Below are 22,183 nucleotides of genomic sequence, written 5' to 3'. Positions count from 1 at the left end.
CATAGAAGCTGTCTGAAGTCCCTGGCCTACCGCTTCATGATTTTCTGCCATTTCCTGGCAAAAATGGCAACTAGTGATGCTGTTCTGAAGAGACTGGAACAGAAAGGGGCAGAAGCAGATCAAATTATTGAGTATCTTAAGCAGCAAGTTGCTCTTCTTAAGGAGAAAGCAATTTTGCAGACAACTTTGAGAGAAGAGAAGAGACTTCGAGTTGAAAATGCTAAACTGAAGGAAGAAATTGAAGAACTGAGAAAACAGCTAATCCAGGCTGAAATTCTAAATGGAATAAAACAAATACCACTCCCACCTGGTACTCAACTGCAAGCTAATTCTACATGTTCTGAAAATGTGAAACAATTGACACCAATGTCAGCTTTATCTTCTTGTGCCAAAGATCAGATGAAGAAAGCAGGGGAAGAAAAGAAGGTGAAAGAGAAAATTGAGAAGAAAGGAGAAAAAAAAGAGAAAAAACAGCAGCAGTCAGTAGCAGGAAGTGCTGATTCCTAGCCAGTAGATGTTTCTCGTCTGGATCTTCGAATTGGTTGTATCATCACTGCCAAAAAACATCCTGATGCAGATTCTTTGTATGTTGAAAAAGTAGATGTTGGAGAAACAGCTCCAAGAACAGTTGTCAGTGGTCTGGTGAATCATGTTCCTCTTGAATAGATGCAAAATTGGATGGTGATTTTGCTTTGTAACCTGAAACCTGCAAAGATGAGAGGAGTGCTATCTCTAGCAATGGTGATGTGTGCTAGTTCACCAGAGAAGGTGGAAATCTTGGCTCCCCCTGATGGGTCTGTTCCTGGAGACGGAATTACTTTTGATACTTTTCCTGGAGAACCTGATAAGGAGGAGCTGAATCCTAAGAAGAAAATCTGGGAACAAATCCAGCCTGACCTTTACACTAATACTAAGTGTGTGGCTACTTACAAAGGTGTCCCCTTTGAGGTGAAAGGAAAGGGAGTGTGCAGAGCTCAAACTATGTGCAACAGTGGAATAAAATAAAATGCGTCGGTTATTGAATTTCACTGGAGAACATTTTAGCAGCAACAAAAAGGAATATATTTGTCATGTGTACTTCAAAAAAAAAAAAAAAAATTCTTTTCCAACACCATAACTAATATATATCAATTCTTCTATAATCTGCCTTATTCATTGTCCAATGTTTGTACGAAACAAATAAAAAAACACGATGGCTTGGGTCAGGAGAATCTTAGTCCTTAAACTGATACCTCTGGTCTGGAATTCTTTAAAAAGGTCTTATACTGCAGAGTTGACTAATGCAATGCATTGTGGGGTTTTTTGGGTCGGGTGTGTGTTTTAAGTTGGCCAGATGAACTAGAAGGTTAATGCGAGTGAGGTAAGGAGGAGAGTCTCTCTTTCCTTGAGTACACTGAGATTCTTCTTGACTTTGTTTTTAAATTGATCTTTTTATTTTTTTTCTTCTCTCCTCAGAAGCCACAAATCTAAATGGCTATATATTTCCTTGCTTTCATTTGCTTTTCTATGTTTATTTGTCAGTCTTGCTTCTTCCAATATCTCAAGCCAAGGCAAGAATGGAGGAGGGGTGGAGGCAGGGCAATATGGTGGACTAGGCAGAAAGGATGTGGACAACTGGATGAGACACATGCAGCGGATAATACTAGAACTCTGAGCTTCAGATGAAGGGATAGTAAAGTGGATCAAGTGCTTACTGGGAGAGAGCATTAAGCAGACAAAGTAAGCAAGACGATGAATGCTGAGCTGTGGTGACCAACTGGACAGGCCACAAAAATTTTGAGCATTTGTGAGCAGCTTCAGAGACAAAAAATCAAATTCACATTGCAGAAACCTACTTAGGGCTCACAGAGACAAAGGGGTGATTTTTTTCTGGTTCCCCACACTCCCTTGGTGACCAGAGATAAGGCCAGCCTCAACCACTGTACACCCCCATGAAAACTCCCACTTTCTAGTTGATCAGAGCCACTCAAAAGTGGATGCCAAAGTTGTAAGCCCCATTGAAGTGGGGAGATGCCATCAGCAATAACACCACTCAGGCGACCTCTGCTCCAAATCCACAAAGTTGGCATGGACCAGCCCTGGACTAGCTCTCGCTAGGAGAAGCAGCTGAATGGATGTGTGGGGTAGAGAAGAGGGGTAGAGAAACAAACAGAAAGACTGTTTACCAGTGCAGGACAATCTTAAAGTTTCTCAGGTGGCTGTGAAGGCAAGAGACCCATGGCTGACACAGAGGCCTACCTCTAATTGTTAAAGTCATAGTCAGTTTTTTGTTTTTTTTTTCACTTCTTTCTTCATTACTATTTTATCTTTTTGTTCTTTGCTGGTTTGTTTGCCTGTTTTCCTTCTCTTGCATGTGTGTTTTCTATTCTTGCCTCAACCAACAAAAGAAAGCAACTGTGGCCATACAGCCCAGCCACAGCTGTGTCCTCTACAACTCCACCAATTGGGCTAGTGTCAATGCCAGCTGCTATACACTGGATCAACAATAACCAACGGCAGTTAAATTCACCCTGAACTGAACTGCACTAAGAGAGAACAGAGAATGGGGCACAAGCTCATCTCCTGATCATACATGTCAGGAGGCATTTAGTGAATGCCTAAGAATACATTTATTAACTTAATACAAACACAGCAACATCACAATGCTTCAAAAGCAGCAATTGCTGCTCAAATGAAGAAACAAGACAAAAGTAACTCAAACAAATGGTCAAGAGGCGGAGCTAGATAAATGTTTTTGAGGAAAAAGAGGCACTGGTCTACCTGAAAAAGAGTTCAGGAGAATGATATTTGGGTACCGTCAAATGATTGATAGAAATGTCAAGGAAAACAAGGAAGAATTCAGAGAAGCCCTACGGGAAAAATCAAACAAAATAGATGAAACACTGGAGATGATATAAATCCTGCAAACAGAAATCCAGAAGATTAATACTAAGATCTCAGAAATGGAAAATGCACGAAAAGAGCAAAAGAATAGATTAGATTCAATGGAAGCCACATCCAGCTTAAAGATAAATCTATCAATACTAGTAAAGTAGAAGAAAAATCAGAAAAAAAGAATGAAAAAATCTGAAGGAAGTCTAAGATTCATGTGGGATAACATGAAGAGTGATAACCTATGGGTGGTGAGAATTCCAGAACAGGAAGAAACAAAGAAAGACAAATGATAGCCAAAGAGCTTCTGAGAGAATTTTTCCTGTATTTAATGGAAGATGAGAAGACAAGCATTCACAAAGCTGACAAACTCCAGGCAGGACAGACCCCAAAAGAAAATCACCAAGACATATCATAACCAAGCTCTCCAAAATCAAAGATAAGGAAAGAATCCAAAAATCAGCTCAGGAAAAATAAAATGTTACCTACAAAGGAAAACCAGTAAGAATAAGCTTTGACTTCTCAATAGAAAATACGTAGGCAAGAAAGCGATGGGGAGACATACACAACACTCTGATAGAACAAAAAAACCAGTAAACCAAGAATCATATATCCAACAAAATTGGCCCTCAAATTTATGTTGTGCAATCCCGCCAAGTCAGTTCCAACTTATAGTGACCCTGTATAGGGCTTCCAAAGAATGACTGGTGAGCTTGAACCACCAACCTTGCAGTTCAAACCAACTTTGCAGTCCAGAGCATTAACCCACAGTGCCACATCAGGACTCCCTCAAATAGGACAGTGAAATTAGAACATTTCCAGACAAACAGAAAATAAAAGGAATTTGTGAAAATAAATAAATAAGCCAATCCAATTTATGAAAAAATACTAAAGGGAGTCCTTTGGACTGAGAAACAATAGCAGACAACAAACAGAGATGATATGTGGCAATAACACCAAGAATTCAAGCCATACGTGGAAATATCCAGAGTAAAACAAAACTATACTTTTTATGGAATCAGATATATAAATCTATGATCACAACTACATAGCGAAAAGAGAGAAAAGTGTAGCACAGGACATGAACAGACACTTCACCAAGGAAGACATTCAGGCAGCCAACAAACATATGAAGAAATGTTCATCGTCATTAGTCGTTGTTGTTGTTAAGTGCCATTGAGTAGATTCTGACTCATAGTGACCCTGTATAGGGTTTCCGAGAAGCAGCTGGTGATCTTGAACTGCCGATCTTGCATTTCAAACCAACCTTTCAGTCCATTAACCCACAGCACCACACCAGGACTCCATTAGCCATTGCTGTTGTTGTTAAGTGCCATCAAGTTGACTCCGACTCTTAGAGATCCTGTATAAGGTTTCCAAGGAGCAGCTGGTGAGCTTGAACCACCAACCTTGCAGTTCAAACAGCTTTGCAGTCTGATGCATTAACCCATAGCACCACACCAAGACTCCCCATTAGCCATTAAGGAAATGCAAATCAAAACAGCAAAGAGATACCTCACACAAGCATTGACAGTGTAGTTTAAAAATACAAAAAACAACAAATGCCAGTGAGGATGTGGAGACCCTCTACATTGCTGGTGGTACTGTAAAATGGTTTAACCAATCTGGAAAATGGAACAGCACTTCCTCTTAAAGTTGGAAATAGAAATACCTTATGACCCAGCAACCCCTCTACTTGGTACATATACACAAGAAATACAAACCAGGACATAAGTAGGTATATGTACACCAATGCTCACAGCACTATACTCAAAAGCAAACAGATAGAGACCGCCTAAGTGCCCGTCAATGGAAGAACAGATAAACAAAATTTGGTGCACACACACAATGGAATAATATGCAACATTGAAGAATAATATGAATCTGAGAAACACCTCAAAACATGCATGGATGAACCTGGAGCACTTTACGCTGAGTAAAATTAGTCAATCATAAAAGGACAAATATGAGATGTATGAGACCATCGTTGTAAAAACTTTAGAAAGGGTTCTCATACTGAAAAAAAAAAAAAATTTTTTTTTTGATGATTACCAGGAACAGGAGGGAGGGGGGGAGAGTCCTTCACTGGCTAGAGGGTAGACACATGCTAGCTTGGGTAATGTTGTTGTTGTTACGAGGTGTGATCAAGTCGGTACTGACTCATAGCAACCCTACGTATAACAGAATAAAACACTGCCCAGTCCTACACCAACCTCATAATCATTGCTACACCTGAACCTATTGCTACTGCCACTGTACCAATTCATCTCACTGTGGGGTCTTCCTCTTTTTCTCTGACCCTCCACTTTACCAAACATGACATTCTTCTCCAGTGACTGTTCCCTCCTGACAATATGTTCAAAGTATGAGAGATGAAGTCTTGCCATGATGGCTTCCAAGGAGCACTCTGGCTGTACTTCTTCCAATACAGATTTATTTGTTCTTTTGGCAGTTCATGGTACTTTCAATATTCTCCTCCAACACCATAACTCAAATGTATCAATTCTTCTGTGGTTTTCTTTATTCACTGTCCAACATGCATATGAGGTTATTGAAAATACCATGGCTAGGGTCAGGTGCACCTTAATCCTCAAATTGACATCTTTGCTCTTCAACAGTTTAAAAAGATCTTGTGCAGCAGATTTGCCCAATACAATATATCATTTGATTTGACTGCTGCTTCCATGAATGTTGATGATTAATCCGAGCAAAATGAAGTCCTTGACAACTTCAATCTTTTCTCCATTGACAAGAATGTTGTTTATTGGTCCAGTGATGAGGATTTTTGTTGCTGTTGTTGTTGTTTTTACATTGAGATGCAATCCTTACTGAAGGCTGTGGTCTTTGATCTTCATCAGTAAATATTTTAAGTCCTCTTTACTTTCAGCAAGCAAGGTTGTATTGTCTGCATATTGCAGGTTGTAAATGAGTCTTCTTCCAATCTTGATGCCATGTTTTTCTTCATATAACTCAGCTTCTCGAATTGCATGCTCAGCATACAGGTTGAATGAGTCACACACCTTTCCTAATTTTAAACCATTCAGTATTTCCTCATTCTGTTCGAACAACTGCCTCTTCGTCTATGTACAGGTTCCTCATGAGCACAATACTCATACTTGGCAAAGTTGTCCATAGCTTGTCATGATCCACACAATCAAAAGCCTTTGCATAGTCAATAAAGCACAGGTAAACATCTTTCTGGTATTCTCTCCTTTCAGCCAAGATCATCAATAATGACATCCTTCATTCCACTTCCTCTTCTGAATCCAGTTTGAACCTCTGAAAGTTCTCTGTCAATATATGGTTGCAGTCATTTCTGTATTGCCTTTAGTAAAACTTTACTCACATGGGATATCAATGATATTGTCTGATGATATCCACATTCCGTTGGGTCAAGTCTCTTTGGAATGGGCACAAATACATATGCTTTTCAATCATTTGGCCAGGTAGTTGTCTTCCAAATTTCTTGGCAATGCTGAAGAGTAGGGTTTGTATATATTTATATATCCCCAAAATATGTAAGAGTTTGAAAGAGGATATTTGTGCATGAGTATTTACCTTTCCTGCAAACACAATTGTGAATGTGGTGGAATATAGAGGTAGCAAAATGATGAAAACTTCCTAGATATTATTGAACATCTAAGGCAATGAGTTAATAGGTCTGGGGGCTCAGGATCATAGTTCAACAGGCACAACACAGTCCACAAAGACAATGTTCTACATCCTGCTTACTTGAGTAGCATCTGGGACCTTGAAAGTTCATGAGAGGCCACCTAAGGTGCAACTATTTGTCTCTCCATGTGCAGAAGAAAGAAGAATGATAAAATTTGAAGAGGCTTGGAATCAATTAGTCCAATGGACTAATGGAACATGTGAACATCAGTCTCCATGACTCTGAGACCAGAAGAACTAGATGGTGCCCAGCTACCACTACCAACTGATCTGAAAGGGATCATGTTAGAAGGTGCCAGATAGAATGGGAGAAAATGTGCAACAAAACTCAAAATTATTTAATTTTTAAAAAGATCAGGTTTACTGGTCAAAAAGAGACTGGAGGAATCTGAAACCATGAACTTCAACCATTCTTTAAGTCTGGAAAGATACTCACCCTTTTGGCCCAATTTTCAATACTAGGAAGGAATTCTCACCATGGAATGGTCAATCATTCAAAATCAAAAGGGCAACATTTTCCTAAGGACAAAGGTGAGAAGGGTTGGGAAAAGTGGGTGATATGCAAATAGGAACCACAGGGAGAAAGCTGGATAACTCTTGTTTCAAGGAGAGGATTGTAATCATTGAGATGAAACAAAGTGTAGATTTGTTGAATGTAAAGCTGATGATCTGGTCTGTAAACCTTCACTCAATTCACAATAAAAAGGTTTTTTTAAAAAAATCTCAAGCCAATTATTTTAAAGTCCAATGTCTGAATTTCCTTAAGGAGCTCTGGTAGCGTAGTGGTTATGAATCCGGCTGTGAACCACAAGGTCAGCAGTTCGAAACTACTAGCTGTTCCACGGGAGAAAGATGAGGCTTTCTGCTCCTGTAAAGATTTACAGCCTCAGAAATCCTATTCAAGGTCGCTATGAGTTGGAACCGACTCCACGGCACATGACAACAACAAAATATTTCTATATGGTCTGTTTTTGTAAAAGTGGTTATTTATTATTGTATTCCAAACATTTGGTATCAAAAGATTATAAAAATTAGTTGAGGCTCTTGGTGATAGCTTCAGAGATGATCTCATTTTGTTTCTGGCATGCAGTAGAAATGGATCACCATAATGCAACTGGGCTGAAGTGAAGCTGGACAATTCCTAATGTCATCCTTATAATCTAGTAAAAAGTCTAGGACAAAAGGTAGTCAACGTATACCATGAGAGTTTGGCAAGGATGGAGTGCTCATGAACTGATTAGATATTATCCTCAGTAATGATAACTTACTGCCAGCTACTAAATACCTGGCATTGAATTATTTTAACCCTATTATCTTAGTTGGAGTCCTGGTGTGGCACTATTGGGTAAGTTCCTTAGAAAAGAACTTTCTAAGGTCGATATGACTCAAACCTGACTTGAGGGCAATTGACAGCAGCAACAACTTAACTTATTAATTATCCTCTCAACAACCCTGTAACTCTTTGCCTTAGAGACAATCTGACTCACTGTGACCCCATGTGTCACTGTGACCCCATGTGTTGCAGAGTAGAACTGTTCCATAGGGTTTTCATGAGTGACCTTTCAGAAGCAAATTATCCAGGTCTAACTTTGAAGGCACCTGTTGGGCGTGTTTGAACAGCTAGCCTTTTCATTATTTGTGCAATACAAGGACTCCTTTAACAACATCATTTGTTGGTGGTGGTGGTGGTGGTGGTGTTGAGTGCCAGTGAGTCAGTTCCAACTCATACATAGCAAACCTATATAAGGTTTCTGAGGAGTGACTGGTGAGTTTGCACTGCCGACCTTGCAGGTCAAACCTACCTTGAAGCCCAGCACATTAACCTGAAACGTCACACCAGGATTCCCAGCGTAGAGATGAGGAAGCCAAGGTTTAGATGTGAACATGACTGGTAAAACTTTTAAACTTACTAAGCACTTCTGAGAAGCTCAAGGCCTCCAGTCCTTTGCAAACCTATTGTCTCCCCTTAAAAAAAAAACAAAACAAACCCCCCTGAGAATTGGAATGGTTTAAGGAAAGATGAATCTGTTTTGTGTGCCATGGAATCCATTCAGGGCAGAGTACAATTCTAGGACAAAGTAGGTCTGCTCCCAGAGAATTTCCAAGGCTGAAATCTTTACTGGAGCAGATCACTGCGTCTTTCCTCCTGCAAAGTAGCTGCTGGGTTTCATCCACAGACCTAAGGCTAGTAGCTGAGCTGTTTTAAGCATTGCACCACCAGGCCACCTTGAAGCACGGGTCTAAGAAGGCCTAGTATCTGGCTGGAGTCTAACACCTTCAGCTACAGGAGCACGGTAATTCACTTCTGAAAATTCAGCCACTGAAAATCCTATGGACACACATGGGATTGTCATAAATCAAAGAACGCCCTTGATATCTATCTGGCTTAATACAGAGATAGATAGGCTTTCCATCCCCTGTTCCACTTGCCACCCCATGCCCTTCATTGGCCCTATTCTGGGAATTGTCCAAAGTGCCCTCCCAGATACACCATCATGGCAGTGGTTGCGTTTTTCTTTCTTGGATTTTAGCAGCCAGAGCATGGGGCATTATCTCCCTCAATAGCATCGCATTGCTGTAGTTAAGTGCTGTGGAGCCGGTCCCAACCCATCACTACCCTGCACAGGATTTCCGAGGCTTTAAATCTTTGCCGGAGTCCTGGTGTGGCGCTACAAGATAAGGCACTGGATCGCAAAGTCAGTTTGAACAGCTAGTTTGGTGGTTCAAACCCAGAAGCCGCTCCTCGGAAACCCTATACTGGTTCTCGATGGGTCGGAACCGACTCGATGGAACTTAACAACAAATCTTAATCAGAGCAGAAAGACTCATCTTTCTCTCCCGGAGCGGCTCTAACCGTAGACCTTATGGTTCGAAGTCCAGTGCTTCTCGTATGAAGTCACCGCGCTCCCACCGCTGCTGTTAAGTGCTGTCGAGGCGGTTCTGACTCATAGCGGAAACCTACATAGGGTTTCAAGGGAGCAGCTGGTGGGTTTGAACGGCCGACCTTGAGGTCCAATCCGACTTTACAGTCCGGCGCATAAATCCGCAGCGCCAAAGCATTGCCGGTGACCAATTTCCAAAGGCTTCTGCCCACCTTCTAGCCAAGAACTCCTACAGTGGCAGGTTCAGCGACGTCTCTTTCACCGGCCCAGTAGCAGAGTTTACAAGCCCTTTAATGTGCCGCCTCAGAGGTAACAGTGCCAGTCCCAGTGGTGCTTCCGGGAGAGCCCGGATTTGTTGCGCCGGCGCACTAGGTGCCTGCTTTGACCGTTGAGCCCCACGCTCCTCAGTTCCTTTGGCAACGCAGTACACAAGTGCTAGCCCCAGAGGCGCGCGCATGTTGTGCTTCAACGAGGCGGGTGAGGCGGTGGAGGAGTCTTGGGGAGAGGGTAGTGGGAAAGACAAGGCAGGGAGGCTGGAAAAGACCAAGGGGAAGCAAATGTCGTTCGTCCTTTATGGAGTTGGTTCTGGTTTTCGTTAATAGCTGGGTCTGCCCTCAGCTGGGCATCCCACACTCACCATCTGCCCAAAGCGCTCACTGACCCAGGTACCTTGCCTCACGTGGAGTTTCTCCTCTCTCTTGATCTTCAGAGACGCTGTTTAACTATTGTTTTGGAACATGTCAACAGAGGAAAATCTTTCCTCACTACATTCCCCCAGACTTACTCGGAAACAAGTTTCTCCCTCTGAGGGGATCTCCCCTGAGAGGGCCTGGATGTTATTTGACAGAAGACGTAAGTATTCACTTCCCTTTAAGCACATCTCAGTTTCATAGAAAAACTCTATGAGATTTGTGATCTTCAGTGTTTCCAACATGAGAAGGTGCCCTGGACTCCTACAGCCAGTTGTCTGGGCCAATGCCAGAGTCAGTGACCACTGTACCCCACTTCCTGCCCCACCAAATGTAAACCTTTGCCTCATATATTGTTGTTGTCAAATGTCATTGAGTCAGTTTGAACTTATATCAACCCTGTATGGTGTTTCTGAGGAGGGACTGGTGAGTTTGAACTGCAGACCTTACAGTTCACACCGACCTTGCAGTCCAGTGCTTACCCTACAGCCACACCAGTATAATTGCCACCTCATTCACACCTCCAATTAACAGTGAGCCATGGAGTCCTGGTGTGGCACTGTGGGTTAATGTGCTGGACTGCAAAGTTGTTTGAACTGCAAGATCGGCAGTTCAAGCTCACTAGCTGCTCCTTGGAAACTCTATACAGGGTCGCTATGAGTCGAAATCAACTCAATGGCAATTCACAACAACAGTGCCCATTACCTTCTTATTAGCCCAAACCTGGGTTGTTGGTAAACAGGGAGGGAGGCATATGAAACAGCAATATAGTCTGGTTGACAGTTGTGTTAGAGCACACTAGGTTTTTTGGAGCGCAGAGAACAGGATTCATTGGAATGCATAGTAATGTTATTTTCTCGAATCTACCCAGCCTTATTCTTTGGCAAAGTCATTTGTTACTTATCTGGTGTGATGCTAGTGTATGGACCTCGAAGGTGTCAAGACAGGGAAGAAAGATCAATCTTTTGCAGAGATGGTTCAAATAGGAGAATTCCAATTCCACTAACCCATGGCTTTAATGTATTCAGATCATTTTTTTTAATTATTGTTATTATTAATTTGCTTATTTTTATATATTCCACCTGAAGAAATATGGCTTGGCATACAACCTCACTAAGATCCCAACCAGTAAGAAAGGATACACTTTTGGAGCCAGAACAAGCTTGAGGTTTCAACCAATTAATAAGGTTAGAAATTACTGAGCATGCGAAGATCTGGGTGTGATCCATGTTACCTGCATTTGTAATGGAAAGCAAAGGGCAGAGAGGGGGGAGGTTACCTAAGAAAATATGTCCTGAAATTCAAGAAAGGTAGGCATTTAGGCAAAAGCTATTAAGTAAGGAGCCTACCTGAAGTGTTTAGACATTCACTTTGCAAATGTGTGTCTGAGTATCCAGAGAGAGTGGAAAATAATTCGTGGGAAGAAATCATCCCCAAACAGGTCTTTAGTACTGAGATAAAATACTGGGGTTAAAATACTAGAAGCTCTGTTTATTATATACATTGAACTATCTTGTCAGAAAACAAAATCCAACATATTTACCCATTTGTGTGAATGAATCTCCAGCCTGAAGATAATCATTATAGGATCCTAAAGGGCTGTAGGTGGTGTAAACAGTTTATACTCAACTAGTAACCTAAAGGTTAGCAATTGTAACCCACCCAACAGTGCCACAGAACAAAGCTCTGATCATCTGTTTTCATAAAGATTACAACCAAGAAAGCCTTTTGGGGGCAGTTCCACTCTATAGCTCATGGGGTTGCATCTATGGGACAATTTCCTGATACTTTGTACTCAAAAAGTGGGGTTATAAGAGTGCTGGCTCTAAAAAAAATCCCTAAGTGGATCACTGGGGCTGCAACTCCCACACCTGAAGTGGCTGCAAGTAGTTACCTGTCCACCCAGGACTTTGTTCTACATCCTAAGCATTATATGGGAGCACTATGGTTATGTAGAATATACACTGGACTGTTAACCACAAGGTCAGCACTTCAAGTCTTCCAGCCACTCCAAGGAAGAAAGATGAGATTTTCTGTTCCAATAAAGAGTTGCAGCCTCTGGAACCTTATACAGAGAATTTATGAGTTAGAATCAACTCAAAGGCACAATAACAATAAACATTATATATCTTTAGATAGCTGAACCATACCTTGATTTTTCTACTTGATTGTAGGCCTATTTCTTTCTATAACTTGAGGTGGCTGAACCATAGTTGATTCATGAACAGGAAGAGAATGACTCAGATTTTTCCATCTAGCAGAATATGTATGTATGTGTGTGTGTGTATTTATATCTATATCTATATCTATATCTATATATATCACCTTATAACATGATGTTGATCTTTTTCTTGGAAACAGGATGCAACACATTACCCAGGCATGTACCAAACAGTACATTCTCCAGAGGAAAAACACAAACAATCTTTTGCTCCATTTAATGTCAAGTTACCTCGAGATAGGAAGACCATTTTAGAAAAGGACTTTTATCCTGGGTATGTCTCCTATTTCCTGGTGCACTTAGACAAAAAAAGAGTAAGAAAAGAAGCACATAGAAGGGATTACATATATATCCAAACCATCCCAGCTAAATAAGAAAAAACCCTATCTTTAAAGATTTACCCTCTTGGCCTCCCAGGTCTCTGCCATTGTAGAATTAATAGAATCATAGCCATTCATTCAATAAGTATTTATTAAAGTAGGTTCCAGAAATTTAGCAGTAAACCCATTATACAGAGTTCCTGATTTCTTGGAGTTTACATTCTAGAGATTAGAATGTAATATGTGAAACAAATAAGCAAAAAAATTTCAATGGTAATAAGGAGAATGGCCATAGAATTTATTAGCCAAACTAGGACAGTTCTGAGAATGAAAGAGAGCCTTGTTAGCAATTATGCCAGGGCAGTAAGTGCATGCTAGGAACTGCCAGTGGACAAACCAGGAAGTATGAGGACCTGGTGTGATTAGCTATGAAGACAATGAAACAGGATGATGATATGATAGAAAGTAGGGTGGAGGCTACTTTAGTCAAGATTGTCAACAAAGGCCTCTAAGGAAATAGCATTTGATCTGAGACCTGAATAACAAGAATGAGTCAACTCTATGAAGATCTGGGAACAGAGTTTTCCAAGCAAATGGGAACAACAGGTGAAAGGCAATGAGATGGGAAGGAATTTGGTGTGAAGAAAAAAAGAGAAGGTAAGTATGGCTAAAGTATACTGAACAAGAAGGTAGTGAGATCAGAGAAGGGGGCCAAGGATAAATTACGTAGGCTTTGCAGACCAAGGTGTTTCATCTAAAAGCTTTAGGAAACCACTGAAGATTTGTGGATGTAGGATCAAGGTCTGTCTTTTACTGAAGAGAAAGCTGAGGATCCATGTGAGATTGCAGCTTTCTAAAGGTTACATTAAGGTAGTGGTAGCATTGAATCTTGACCTCCACATCTGCTCTTTCCTCCCCACTACAGAGTTTTCACTAAATGCTTTATGAACAAAGACATTTTAAAAATAACCCCATCATCAAGAAAATGTAACTGGTTCTGCGTTGTTGTCCCTGGAGTAACCTTTTTATTGCTGATAGATTAAAAGATTGCAGCACTTTTATCCCCAATTTCAATTCATGGACAGTACTTAATTCATCATCTGTCACTTCTGGGATATTCTGGTCTCTTAGCTAAGGATATTGAGTTGCAGAAATATTTTTAAACTAGGGTTACTCTGTACCCTAGCTGAATGTCAAGATGCTTTTTTTTTTTCACTTTAGCAAACAGACATTCATTCTCTCACAACTCAAGAGACTAGAAGTTTGAATTCAGGGTTCCAGCTCTGGGTTTTTTCTCTGTGTTGACTCTGGGAGGAGGTCCTTTTCTCCTTTCAGCATATGTGGACCAGGTGTTCCTTGGAGATCTCCATGTGTCTTGGCATTCGTTTTTCCTGGAAGACTGGGTATCCTTAACAGCTAGTTAGAAATATACTAACAGGCTAAGGAACCTATTTGTACAACATAAGAAAGCTTATCAAAAGGGGTTAGGATTCAGGAATACTATGGTAATGGTGGTGGTGGTAATGTGCCATGGAGTCAGTTCCGACTCATAGAGACCCTGTACAAGGTTTCTGAAGCTGTAAATCTTTATGGGAGTAGAAAGCCTCCTCTTTCTCCCACGGAACAGCTGGTAGTTTCGAACTGCTGACCCTGAGGTAAGCAGCCCAACTCGTAACCACTATACTACCAGAATGGAATTGGTATATGGACATTAACTCATTAGACATGGTGTTTTGTATTTTTATTTCTAGTCCTGGCACATACAACCCAGAGATCAGGCCACCCCCAAAAGTTGCTTGGCCAATGAAATTTGGATCTCCAGACTGGGCTAAGGTTCCATGTCTACAGAAAAGAACTCTAAAAGCAGAGGTAATAAGACTGGGCATCACGGTTCAATGTCCTGCGGTTCAATATTAAAATTCCATGCTAGAAATCCAGGTTCAATTCCCAGTGAATATACTTCCAGTGCAGCCACCATTTTTCTGTCAGTGAGAGGTTGTAGGTTTCTGGGACGGTGAACAGATTTCAAGGGAGCTTCAAGACTAAGACTGACTAGACAAAAAGGCCTGATAATCTAATTGCAAAACACCAACTAATATAATGCTCATGGATCACAATAAGTTGTACATGGGATCCCCATGAGTCGGGCCGCTAACAACAACAGAGCATTTTTTCTTGTGTTTTAACATATATTAAGGGTTCCCACCCAGAAATCTGTTGATGAGCTCTAACGAGTTGTCTTTCAATCCTTTTCTGTAATATCCTTAGAGCATTAGATCATGAAAGAGCTGTAAAGCATTCTAGATAAGACAATGGATACTGGAGAGAAACTCTCTGCTTTTACTTATTCCAGTATTAACTTTCTTTGTAGTCTTAAGCGAGTCCCTTAATTTTTTAAAGCCTTCAGTTTCTTATCTGAAGAAAATGGGTAGAATGCAGTTTACCTGATAAAATTATGGCGATAATGAAGATTTTAACACTGTACCTTATGACATATGTGCTCAATCCATCCTTCTTGTTGTCATTAAGTGCCTTCTTCAAGTTGGTTCTGACTCATAGTAACCCTGTATAGAGTTTCTGAGGAGAAGCTGGTGGTTTTGAACTGTCCACCTTGTGATTAGCATGTTAGCTGAGGTGACAGGAAAGGCAATGTACAAGAGGGTGGTTGGCAGAAGAATGGTAAAGACACAGAAGTATGCAAGGGTTGTAGGGGATATAGGCAAAAAGTGTTAGATACACAATCTAGGAACTGTGAATAGATACACGGACAGATACACAGGTTGAATGGGTATGGGAGGAAGAGTAGGAGTATACCCACAAATATAGGGTTTGAACGAGGATATTTGTACATGAATATTTACCTTTGCTGTAAACACCCCTATGAATGTGGTGTGGTACAGGATGCAGTGAGCAAAATGATGAAAACTTCTTAGATATTTTCAAATGTTTTAAGACAATGAGTTGCTGGGCCTGGGGGCTCAGGACCATAGTCTTAAGGATCACTGTGGTCAGTTGACATGACATAGTCCACAAAGACGGTGTTTTACATCTTACTTTGGTGAGTAGCATCTGAGATCTTAAAAGTTTATAAGTGGCCATCTAAAGTGCAACCATTGATCTCTCCATGTGCAGAAGAAAGAAGAATAATGAAAACTGAAGAGGCTTGGAATCAATTAGTCCAATGGACTAATGGAACATGTGAACACCAGTCTCCACAACTCTGAGACCAGAAGCATTTGGTGGTACCCAGCTACCACTATCAATTGCTCTGAAAGGGATCACATTAGAAGTTCCAGGATAGAATGGGAGAAACTGTGGAATGAAACTCAAAATTATTTAAAAACAAAAACAGGGCTTACTGGTCAAAAAGAGACAAGAAGAACTCAAGACTATGGCTCTTGGCTACCCTTCAGGTCTGGAAAGGAACTCACTTTTGTGACCCAATTTTTACCCAAGCAGAGTACTGGTGTGACACTGTAGGATAGGCACTGGACTGCTAACCACAAGGTCTGGGGTTCAAAGTCATCAGCTGCTTCTCAGAAACTCTATACAGGGTGACTACGAGTCAGAACCAACTTGATGACACTTAACAACAAGTGTATAAAGGGGCCAACAACACTAGTAAAGCCTGCTCACCGTAGAATAATCAATCATTCAAGATCAAAAGGGCAGAATTTATTTATCTAAGGACAAAGTTGAGAAGGGATGGGAAGGTGCGGGGAATGCAAATAGGAGCCACAAGGATTGGAATAACTTGGAATGCATGGAGGGGATTGCAATCATTGAGATGAAACAAAGTGTATGATTTGTTGAATATAAAATGATGATCTTGTCTGTAAATCTTCCCTCAATTCACAATAAAAAAATTTTTTTTTAAAGAAAGAATCATGCCATCTATTTGGAGAAATAATTTATATACAGAATAAGCAAATAATTCCTAGCCTGATGTAAACCAAAGTGATATGATAATGGGTGAATGTACATACATAAACTGAGAGAATCATTAAGGCTAGATTCCATGGCCCCCAAAGTGGTGCAAATAGTTAGCAACTGAGCATGAAAGTTTGTTAGTTCAAGCCCACCCAGAGTCACCTCAGAAAGAGACCTGGCTGTCCACTTTTGAAAAATCAACCACTGAAAACTTTGTAGAGCACAGTTCTACTCTGACACACATGAGGTTTCGTTAGTTGGAGGCAACTCAATGGCATCTAGTATAGCTGGTAGGTTACTGTGGGTTGAAGTTCAGTTGGGTCTCACAGCTATAATGTACAGCCAGGAGAATCAGAGGGGGAAGATTTTTGTTAGAATATTGAGATTAACAATGTTCTTTTATTTCAGCTGTCCACAGACAAAGACTTTAGAAAACATCGGAACCGTGTGGCCTACCTAAGTCTATATTATGATTGAGAGGTGGTAACTACATTCACGGACTTCCTTCTGATCATAGAATTTACAGGATTGATGACAGAGCCACTCTTCTCTCTCTGTATCACTGTGGCCATATTGCCTGCCAATATGGGGCCCAGGGAGGGAAAGGGACTTATCACTATTTAAGAGCATTAAAACTAGTTCAGGGTGTTCAACCTTCATGTATTCATTTGTGTTGTGTACATAGTATTTGGGTCCCAGAGTTCACATTGGGTGTTCAGTGGGTGACTTCATTTGAGTGAAATACTGGTGGGTCCTGCCGTGTAACTCCAATTCACAGGTACCAATTTTATATATTTTATCTCTAGACCTGGCAAGAGAATACCATTTGCCTATATGATGGTAAGTCAAAAGTATTACCACAAAATTATACCTTTATTTAATAAAAGTATCAAAAATTGAAGGTATTGTTTCTAGACATATTCTCCATCTGTTGCTGTTGTTAAGAGTGAGTGGTTAAGTAGGTTCTGCATCACAGCAACCCTGTACAGGGTTTCTGAGAAGACTTACCAGTTTGAACCACTAAACTGTGGTTCACAGTCCAGTGCTTATCCTACAATGCCACCCCAGGAGTTCATTCTCCACCTAGATCTACGAATTTTGGAGACAACATTTCCAACTCTCTAAACCTTCCCCGGTGATGCTGTAGGATAAACACTGGACTGCTAACCACAAGGTCAGTTGTCCAAACCCACCAGTCTCTCCTAGGAAACCATATACATATACAAGTTGTAACTGACTGGATGGCACTTAATAACAAAAACAACAACAACCCTTCCCCAGAGAATTCTGTAACCTTCAAGTTGTACCACATTAAAATATCAATTTTGGCATCCTCCAAGAATTTAAATTATGTTCTTTTTAAATGTTCTTTAAGTTTGGGAAGCAGAAGTTTAAAGGGGGCAAAATCAGGGCTATAGGGTGACTGGGGTAAGGTTCCCCAACAAAAAGTCTATTACACGACAGCTCTTGCTTCAATCAAAGAATGAGCAGGTACATTGTCGTGATGGTAAAAATGGCTCAGTGCAAGTTTCCAGGACTTTTATTCACTTACGCAGTTGTCAGTTTTCTTAAAACTTCTTCTTAAGTCCTGGCAATTATTTTGTGTCCTTGGAGAAAATCTATCAAGATTACTCCTTTGGAATCAAAATAAAATTTAAAAAGAAAAAAAGAAACAGTCACCATAACCCTCTGAGCTGACCTCTCTGTCTTGAATGTAACTGGTACAGCAGATAGATCCTCTCATAAGTCACTCTTTTGATTGGATCTTTTATGAAAGACCCTGAACAAGACTAAGACAAGTGTGTCATTGAGAAAACATGACATCAGAGACATATTTAAATATGTTTTGTTTGGAATAAAACTGTGCACGTAGGAACTGGAAACCTAGTTGCAATGCTTTTTTACTAAGTCTCATACCTCACAAGAGTTTCAGTGGATTTGGCCTTACCTAGGCTTGCTCCTGGTGTGGTACTGTGAGCTAATGCATCAGACTGCAAAGGCATTTGAACTGCAAGGTCGGTGGTTCAAGTTCACCAGCTGCTTCTTGGAAACAAGGTCCCTATTGGTCGGAATCGACTCGGCGGCAGCAAACAGTAGGCTTGCTTTTGGACTTGCTAGACACCGAGGTGAATTAAATACAGTGTAAGGAGCTCTTCCAAGTTTCTGAGTCCTAGTTTGGTTGCTTTTCCAAGCTTAATGTAAAACTCACCAAACCAAAACTTTCCCCCTTTCCCATTACATCATCTATTAAATATCAGTTGACGTACATGATGGGGCTTTAAAAAGTTTGTGGAAAGATGAAATTAAAAGATAATACAAGTTTTCTTTGATCTTTTTGAAGCCCTTTCATTTTTATTGCATTCCTACTATGTGTCAGGCAGGAAATTAAGAACTAGAAATACAGCAGTAATCCAAACAAATTCATACTACCCTTCAGCCTGCAGTCTGAGAACCCACCCCACCCCCAAACTAGCTAATGGTTTGGATTTGCCTCTCCACAAGTGTCTGGAGGTGTGAAGGTAAGAACTCATTGCAACCACATTGCCCAGATACTCTGACCTGAGCCCCTTTCCTGCCCACACTAACTGAAGTCAGTGTAGTTCCTTCTACACTATGTATGGTCTGATTTATTTTTTAATGGGAAGGTCTTTTAGTGTTCACTTAGGCTTCTTTGTTGTTGTTGTTAAGTGCCGTCGAGTCAGTTCCGACCCATAGCGACCCTGTACACGGTTTCCAAGGGTGTAAATCCTTACGGGAGTAGAAAGCCTCATCTTTCTCCTGCGGAGCGGCTGGTAGTTTCGAACCGCTGACCTTAAGGTTCGCAACCCGATTCGTAACCACTACGCTACCAAAGCTCCTTAGTAATTATCAAAAAGGTAGTAACTCTGCATGTGTCTACATTCCAAAGAGTGAGAAGCTGCCAGTGGATGCAAAAAAAAGCGTTGTGCTTTTCCATACCTGGTTGATAATGTGTAGCTCTAGCAGCTGCAGTGACTAAAACAGTTGGTTGATAACTGTAAGGACAGAGGTTTGAACCCACCCCGTGCTATTTGAAAGAAAGATGTGGCCGTATGTCTCTGTAAAGATTGCAGTCTTGAAAATTCTATAGGGCATTTCTACTCTGTCCTATAGGATCTCCATGAGTTGGAATCAACTCAATGGCAATGTGGTTGGCTTGATTTTTGGTGGTTCTAGCCTATTTTAGGAGTCCTGACATGGAACTGTGGGTTAATGCGCTGGGCTGCAAAGTCTATTTGAACTGCAAGGTCAGTTCTCTTAGGACTAATTCATGGTAAGTGTGAGCTGGAAAAAGGGTAAGAGATGAAACCTGGATTTATGGTGCTGTGGGACTTATATCTTAAGGGTCAAGTCTTCAGAATAATTAAATAGTGAAAGGTGAGCAAGTCTCTACTGGAAAATCAAAATGGAATACTTAGATAATGATGAAGATACTTCAGGCTAAAACCTTTACCTAACATATCCTGTCCAGTTGCCACCAAGTCACTTATGGTTTCCCCATGTGTGTCAGAGTAGAGCTGTGCTCCATGGAGTTTCAGTGACTGATAATTTGGAAGTAATCACCAGACTTTTCTCCCAAGGCATCTCTGGGTTGACTTGAACCTCCAACCTTTTGGTTATCAGCCAAGCACATTAATCAATTGAACCACTCAGGGATTACTAATATATAGGTATTTTTTACTCTGATGATTTCTACTATCTTGCCAGGAAGTGTTTACAACTTAAGCTAAGTCCAGTTTAATTTAGCATTTCCTACAAACACATTCTACTTTTCTGGATCCATAGTGTATGCATGTGTCTCTGTGTGTGTGCATATGCATGTGTGCATACACATGCAGGTTTTTTCAAAAGGAATGTGATAACTTAGCACTGATTATTTTTTTCTGGTGAAGAACATCATGCTTGGTAAAGTGAAAGGTCAGCAAAAAAGAGGAAGGCCCCAACAGATGGACTGACAAATGTAACAACAATTGTGAGGATGGCTCAGGACTGGGCAGTATTTCCTTCTGTTGTGCATAGGGTCACTATGAGTCAGAACCAACCTAACAACAATAACATTTTTTCTGACTTGGGATTTTGGGATCCTTCTTTGGACGTTATTGATGGGTGATAGACCATCCTTTACTCTGGTATTTGGTACATCCACTCAAGTCCTTTCCCAGGAAAGGGAATTATAGTTTCCAAAATAGTACTCTGATTTGATTTTTTAAATTTTAATATGTCGTCTGTTAACCTTCAGAGTTCTTGAAAATGCTAAAGTCTTTATACACTCACTTAAGAAAGTATGAATGATTAAAAAAAAAAAAAACCAACAAAGCATGCTGTATCATATTTACTTTGCACTGGGATTTGGTTCAAGAGGTTTGCAGTTTTTTAGACTTTACCAGAATAAAATCTTATCATATTTTAGTAGGGCATGGATTCTCAAATGCCAGATTGATATAATACATAGACTGTGACACAACTGGAGGATGTAGTTTAACATGCAACACAAGAGAGTCTGTAACAAAGTGGATTTTTACCACAATTTTCATTTAAGGCCAATTGCAACACTTGCAGTTATCATCAAAGACCAACCCTTGAGCACAATGAAGGTGGAAGGTCTTGCCACCAGCACACTGGTAGAACTTGGTGTTGTCTTCAGGATCACTATAGGTGCCATCTGCTTTGCCAGTGCAGAAACTGCCATCTCCTCCACTGCCTCCATCACCACCCACTTCGCCTCCACTTCCCCCATCACCACCACCTCCACCCCCACTGCCGCCACCTCCACCAATGTTGGCACAGAAGCCTTCACTTCTTAAGGTCACAGGTTGGTTATACCAGATCTTCGTGGCTGGTGGGGTACATTCTAAAGGAATAAAATGAGCATTTCAGAACATTCAACATAAACTATTTAGAGAGAGAAAGAGAAAGAGAAGCACTTAGTTTATAGATATTCCCCTATATCAATTCTGTTCTCAACTGGAGCCCTGAAAGAAATCCAAGCCATAGCTGGTAAGAATGCTACAAAGAGACAAAAGTTCAAAGTAACAGGTGGGAAGTGGGGGACCAAGATCACTGAAGTCCTAGTAACATGGCAGCCTTGAGTTCTCTTCTAGTTCTACCCTAGGGAGAAAGGACACAATCCTGCAGTGATAAAGCAAAGGACTACATTTCTAGTCATATATATTTGATTGGGGGGGAGGGGTGTTACCTTGTTATGCTTTAGTTCTTAAACTGTGTTTTTACTTGTTCATTTTCAACATTGTTTGATTACTTATTATTTATTCCTCTGATGATTCAGAAGTTTTATATATATTTGGTGGAGGAGGTAGGGTGAGTAGGAGAGAGGGCTAGGCCTAGGACTTGGTTTACTGTTAGAGTTATGGTTAGGACTAGGGTGACTGTTATAGGTAAGGGTTGGGCTAGGGCTAGGAGAAACATTTGGTCTAGTTTTTAGGGTTACTGTTGCGGACCGTATAAGACTGGTCAGAGGTTCGAGGCCCTATAGGCCCTAGTGTAACAAATGAGGCCACTGGCAGTTAATGGCAAATTGCTTTCATCTTAATATTCAGTTATATATATTAAATTAATACA

At 40.7% G+C, this 22,183-nt stretch overlaps 2 protein-coding genes and 1 pseudogene across 2 annotated transcripts in view; 2 read left to right on the top strand and 1 right to left on the bottom strand.

Annotated features, from left to right (window-relative positions):
* The first annotated feature begins 36 nt into the window (after nt 1–36).
* On the top strand, nt 37–1,005 carry LOC102839106 (annotated as a pseudogene).
* An 8,875-nt stretch (nt 1,006–9,880) lies between these two features.
* PIFO (primary cilia formation) lies at nt 9,881–17,062 on the top strand. Its single transcript, XM_006865998.1, has 6 exons — nt 9,881–9,902; nt 10,135–10,277; nt 11,203–11,301; nt 12,476–12,609; nt 14,407–14,524; nt 16,994–17,062. Exons 1-6 carry the CDS (start codon nt 9,881–9,883, stop codon nt 17,060–17,062), a joined length of 585 nt encoding a protein of 194 aa, XP_006866060.1.
* A 4,076-nt stretch (nt 17,063–21,138) lies between these two features.
* The window catches only part of LOC102842243 (acidic mammalian chitinase-like), a 21,096-nt gene continuing 20,051 nt past the window's right edge, over nt 21,139–22,183 (bottom strand). Inside the window, exon 11 of the mRNA XM_006865997.1 lies at nt 21,139–21,455. Coding sequence (XP_006866059.1) covers nt 21,139–21,455 — 317 coding nt within the window. The remainder of the gene's footprint in view (nt 21,456–22,183) is intronic.

Source organism: Chrysochloris asiatica, unplaced genomic scaffold (genome assembly GCF_000296735.1).
Source record: "Chrysochloris asiatica unplaced genomic scaffold, ChrAsi1.0 scaffold00085, whole genome shotgun sequence".
NCBI classification, from domain to species: domain Eukaryota; kingdom Metazoa; phylum Chordata; class Mammalia; order Afrosoricida; family Chrysochloridae; genus Chrysochloris; species Chrysochloris asiatica.
The sequence above is the reverse complement of the archived record's forward strand: the minus strand, read 5'-3'. Positions and strand labels throughout refer to the sequence as shown.

What these genes read in the sequence shown, in the direction of transcription:
- PIFO (XM_006865998.1), top strand. Translation starts at nt 9,881, where the DNA reads ATGTTGTGCTTCAACGAGGCGG. An exon ending in GTTGTGCTTCAACGAGGCGG is followed by an intron (nt 9,903 to 10,134) that starts GTGAGGCGGTGG and finishes CTTGATCTTCAG; the next exon opens with AGACGCTGTTTAACTATTGT. An exon ending in GGTTTCAACCAATTAATAAG is followed by an intron (nt 11,302 to 12,475) that starts GTTAGAAATTAC and finishes TCTTGGAAACAG; the next exon opens with GATGCAACACATTACCCAGG.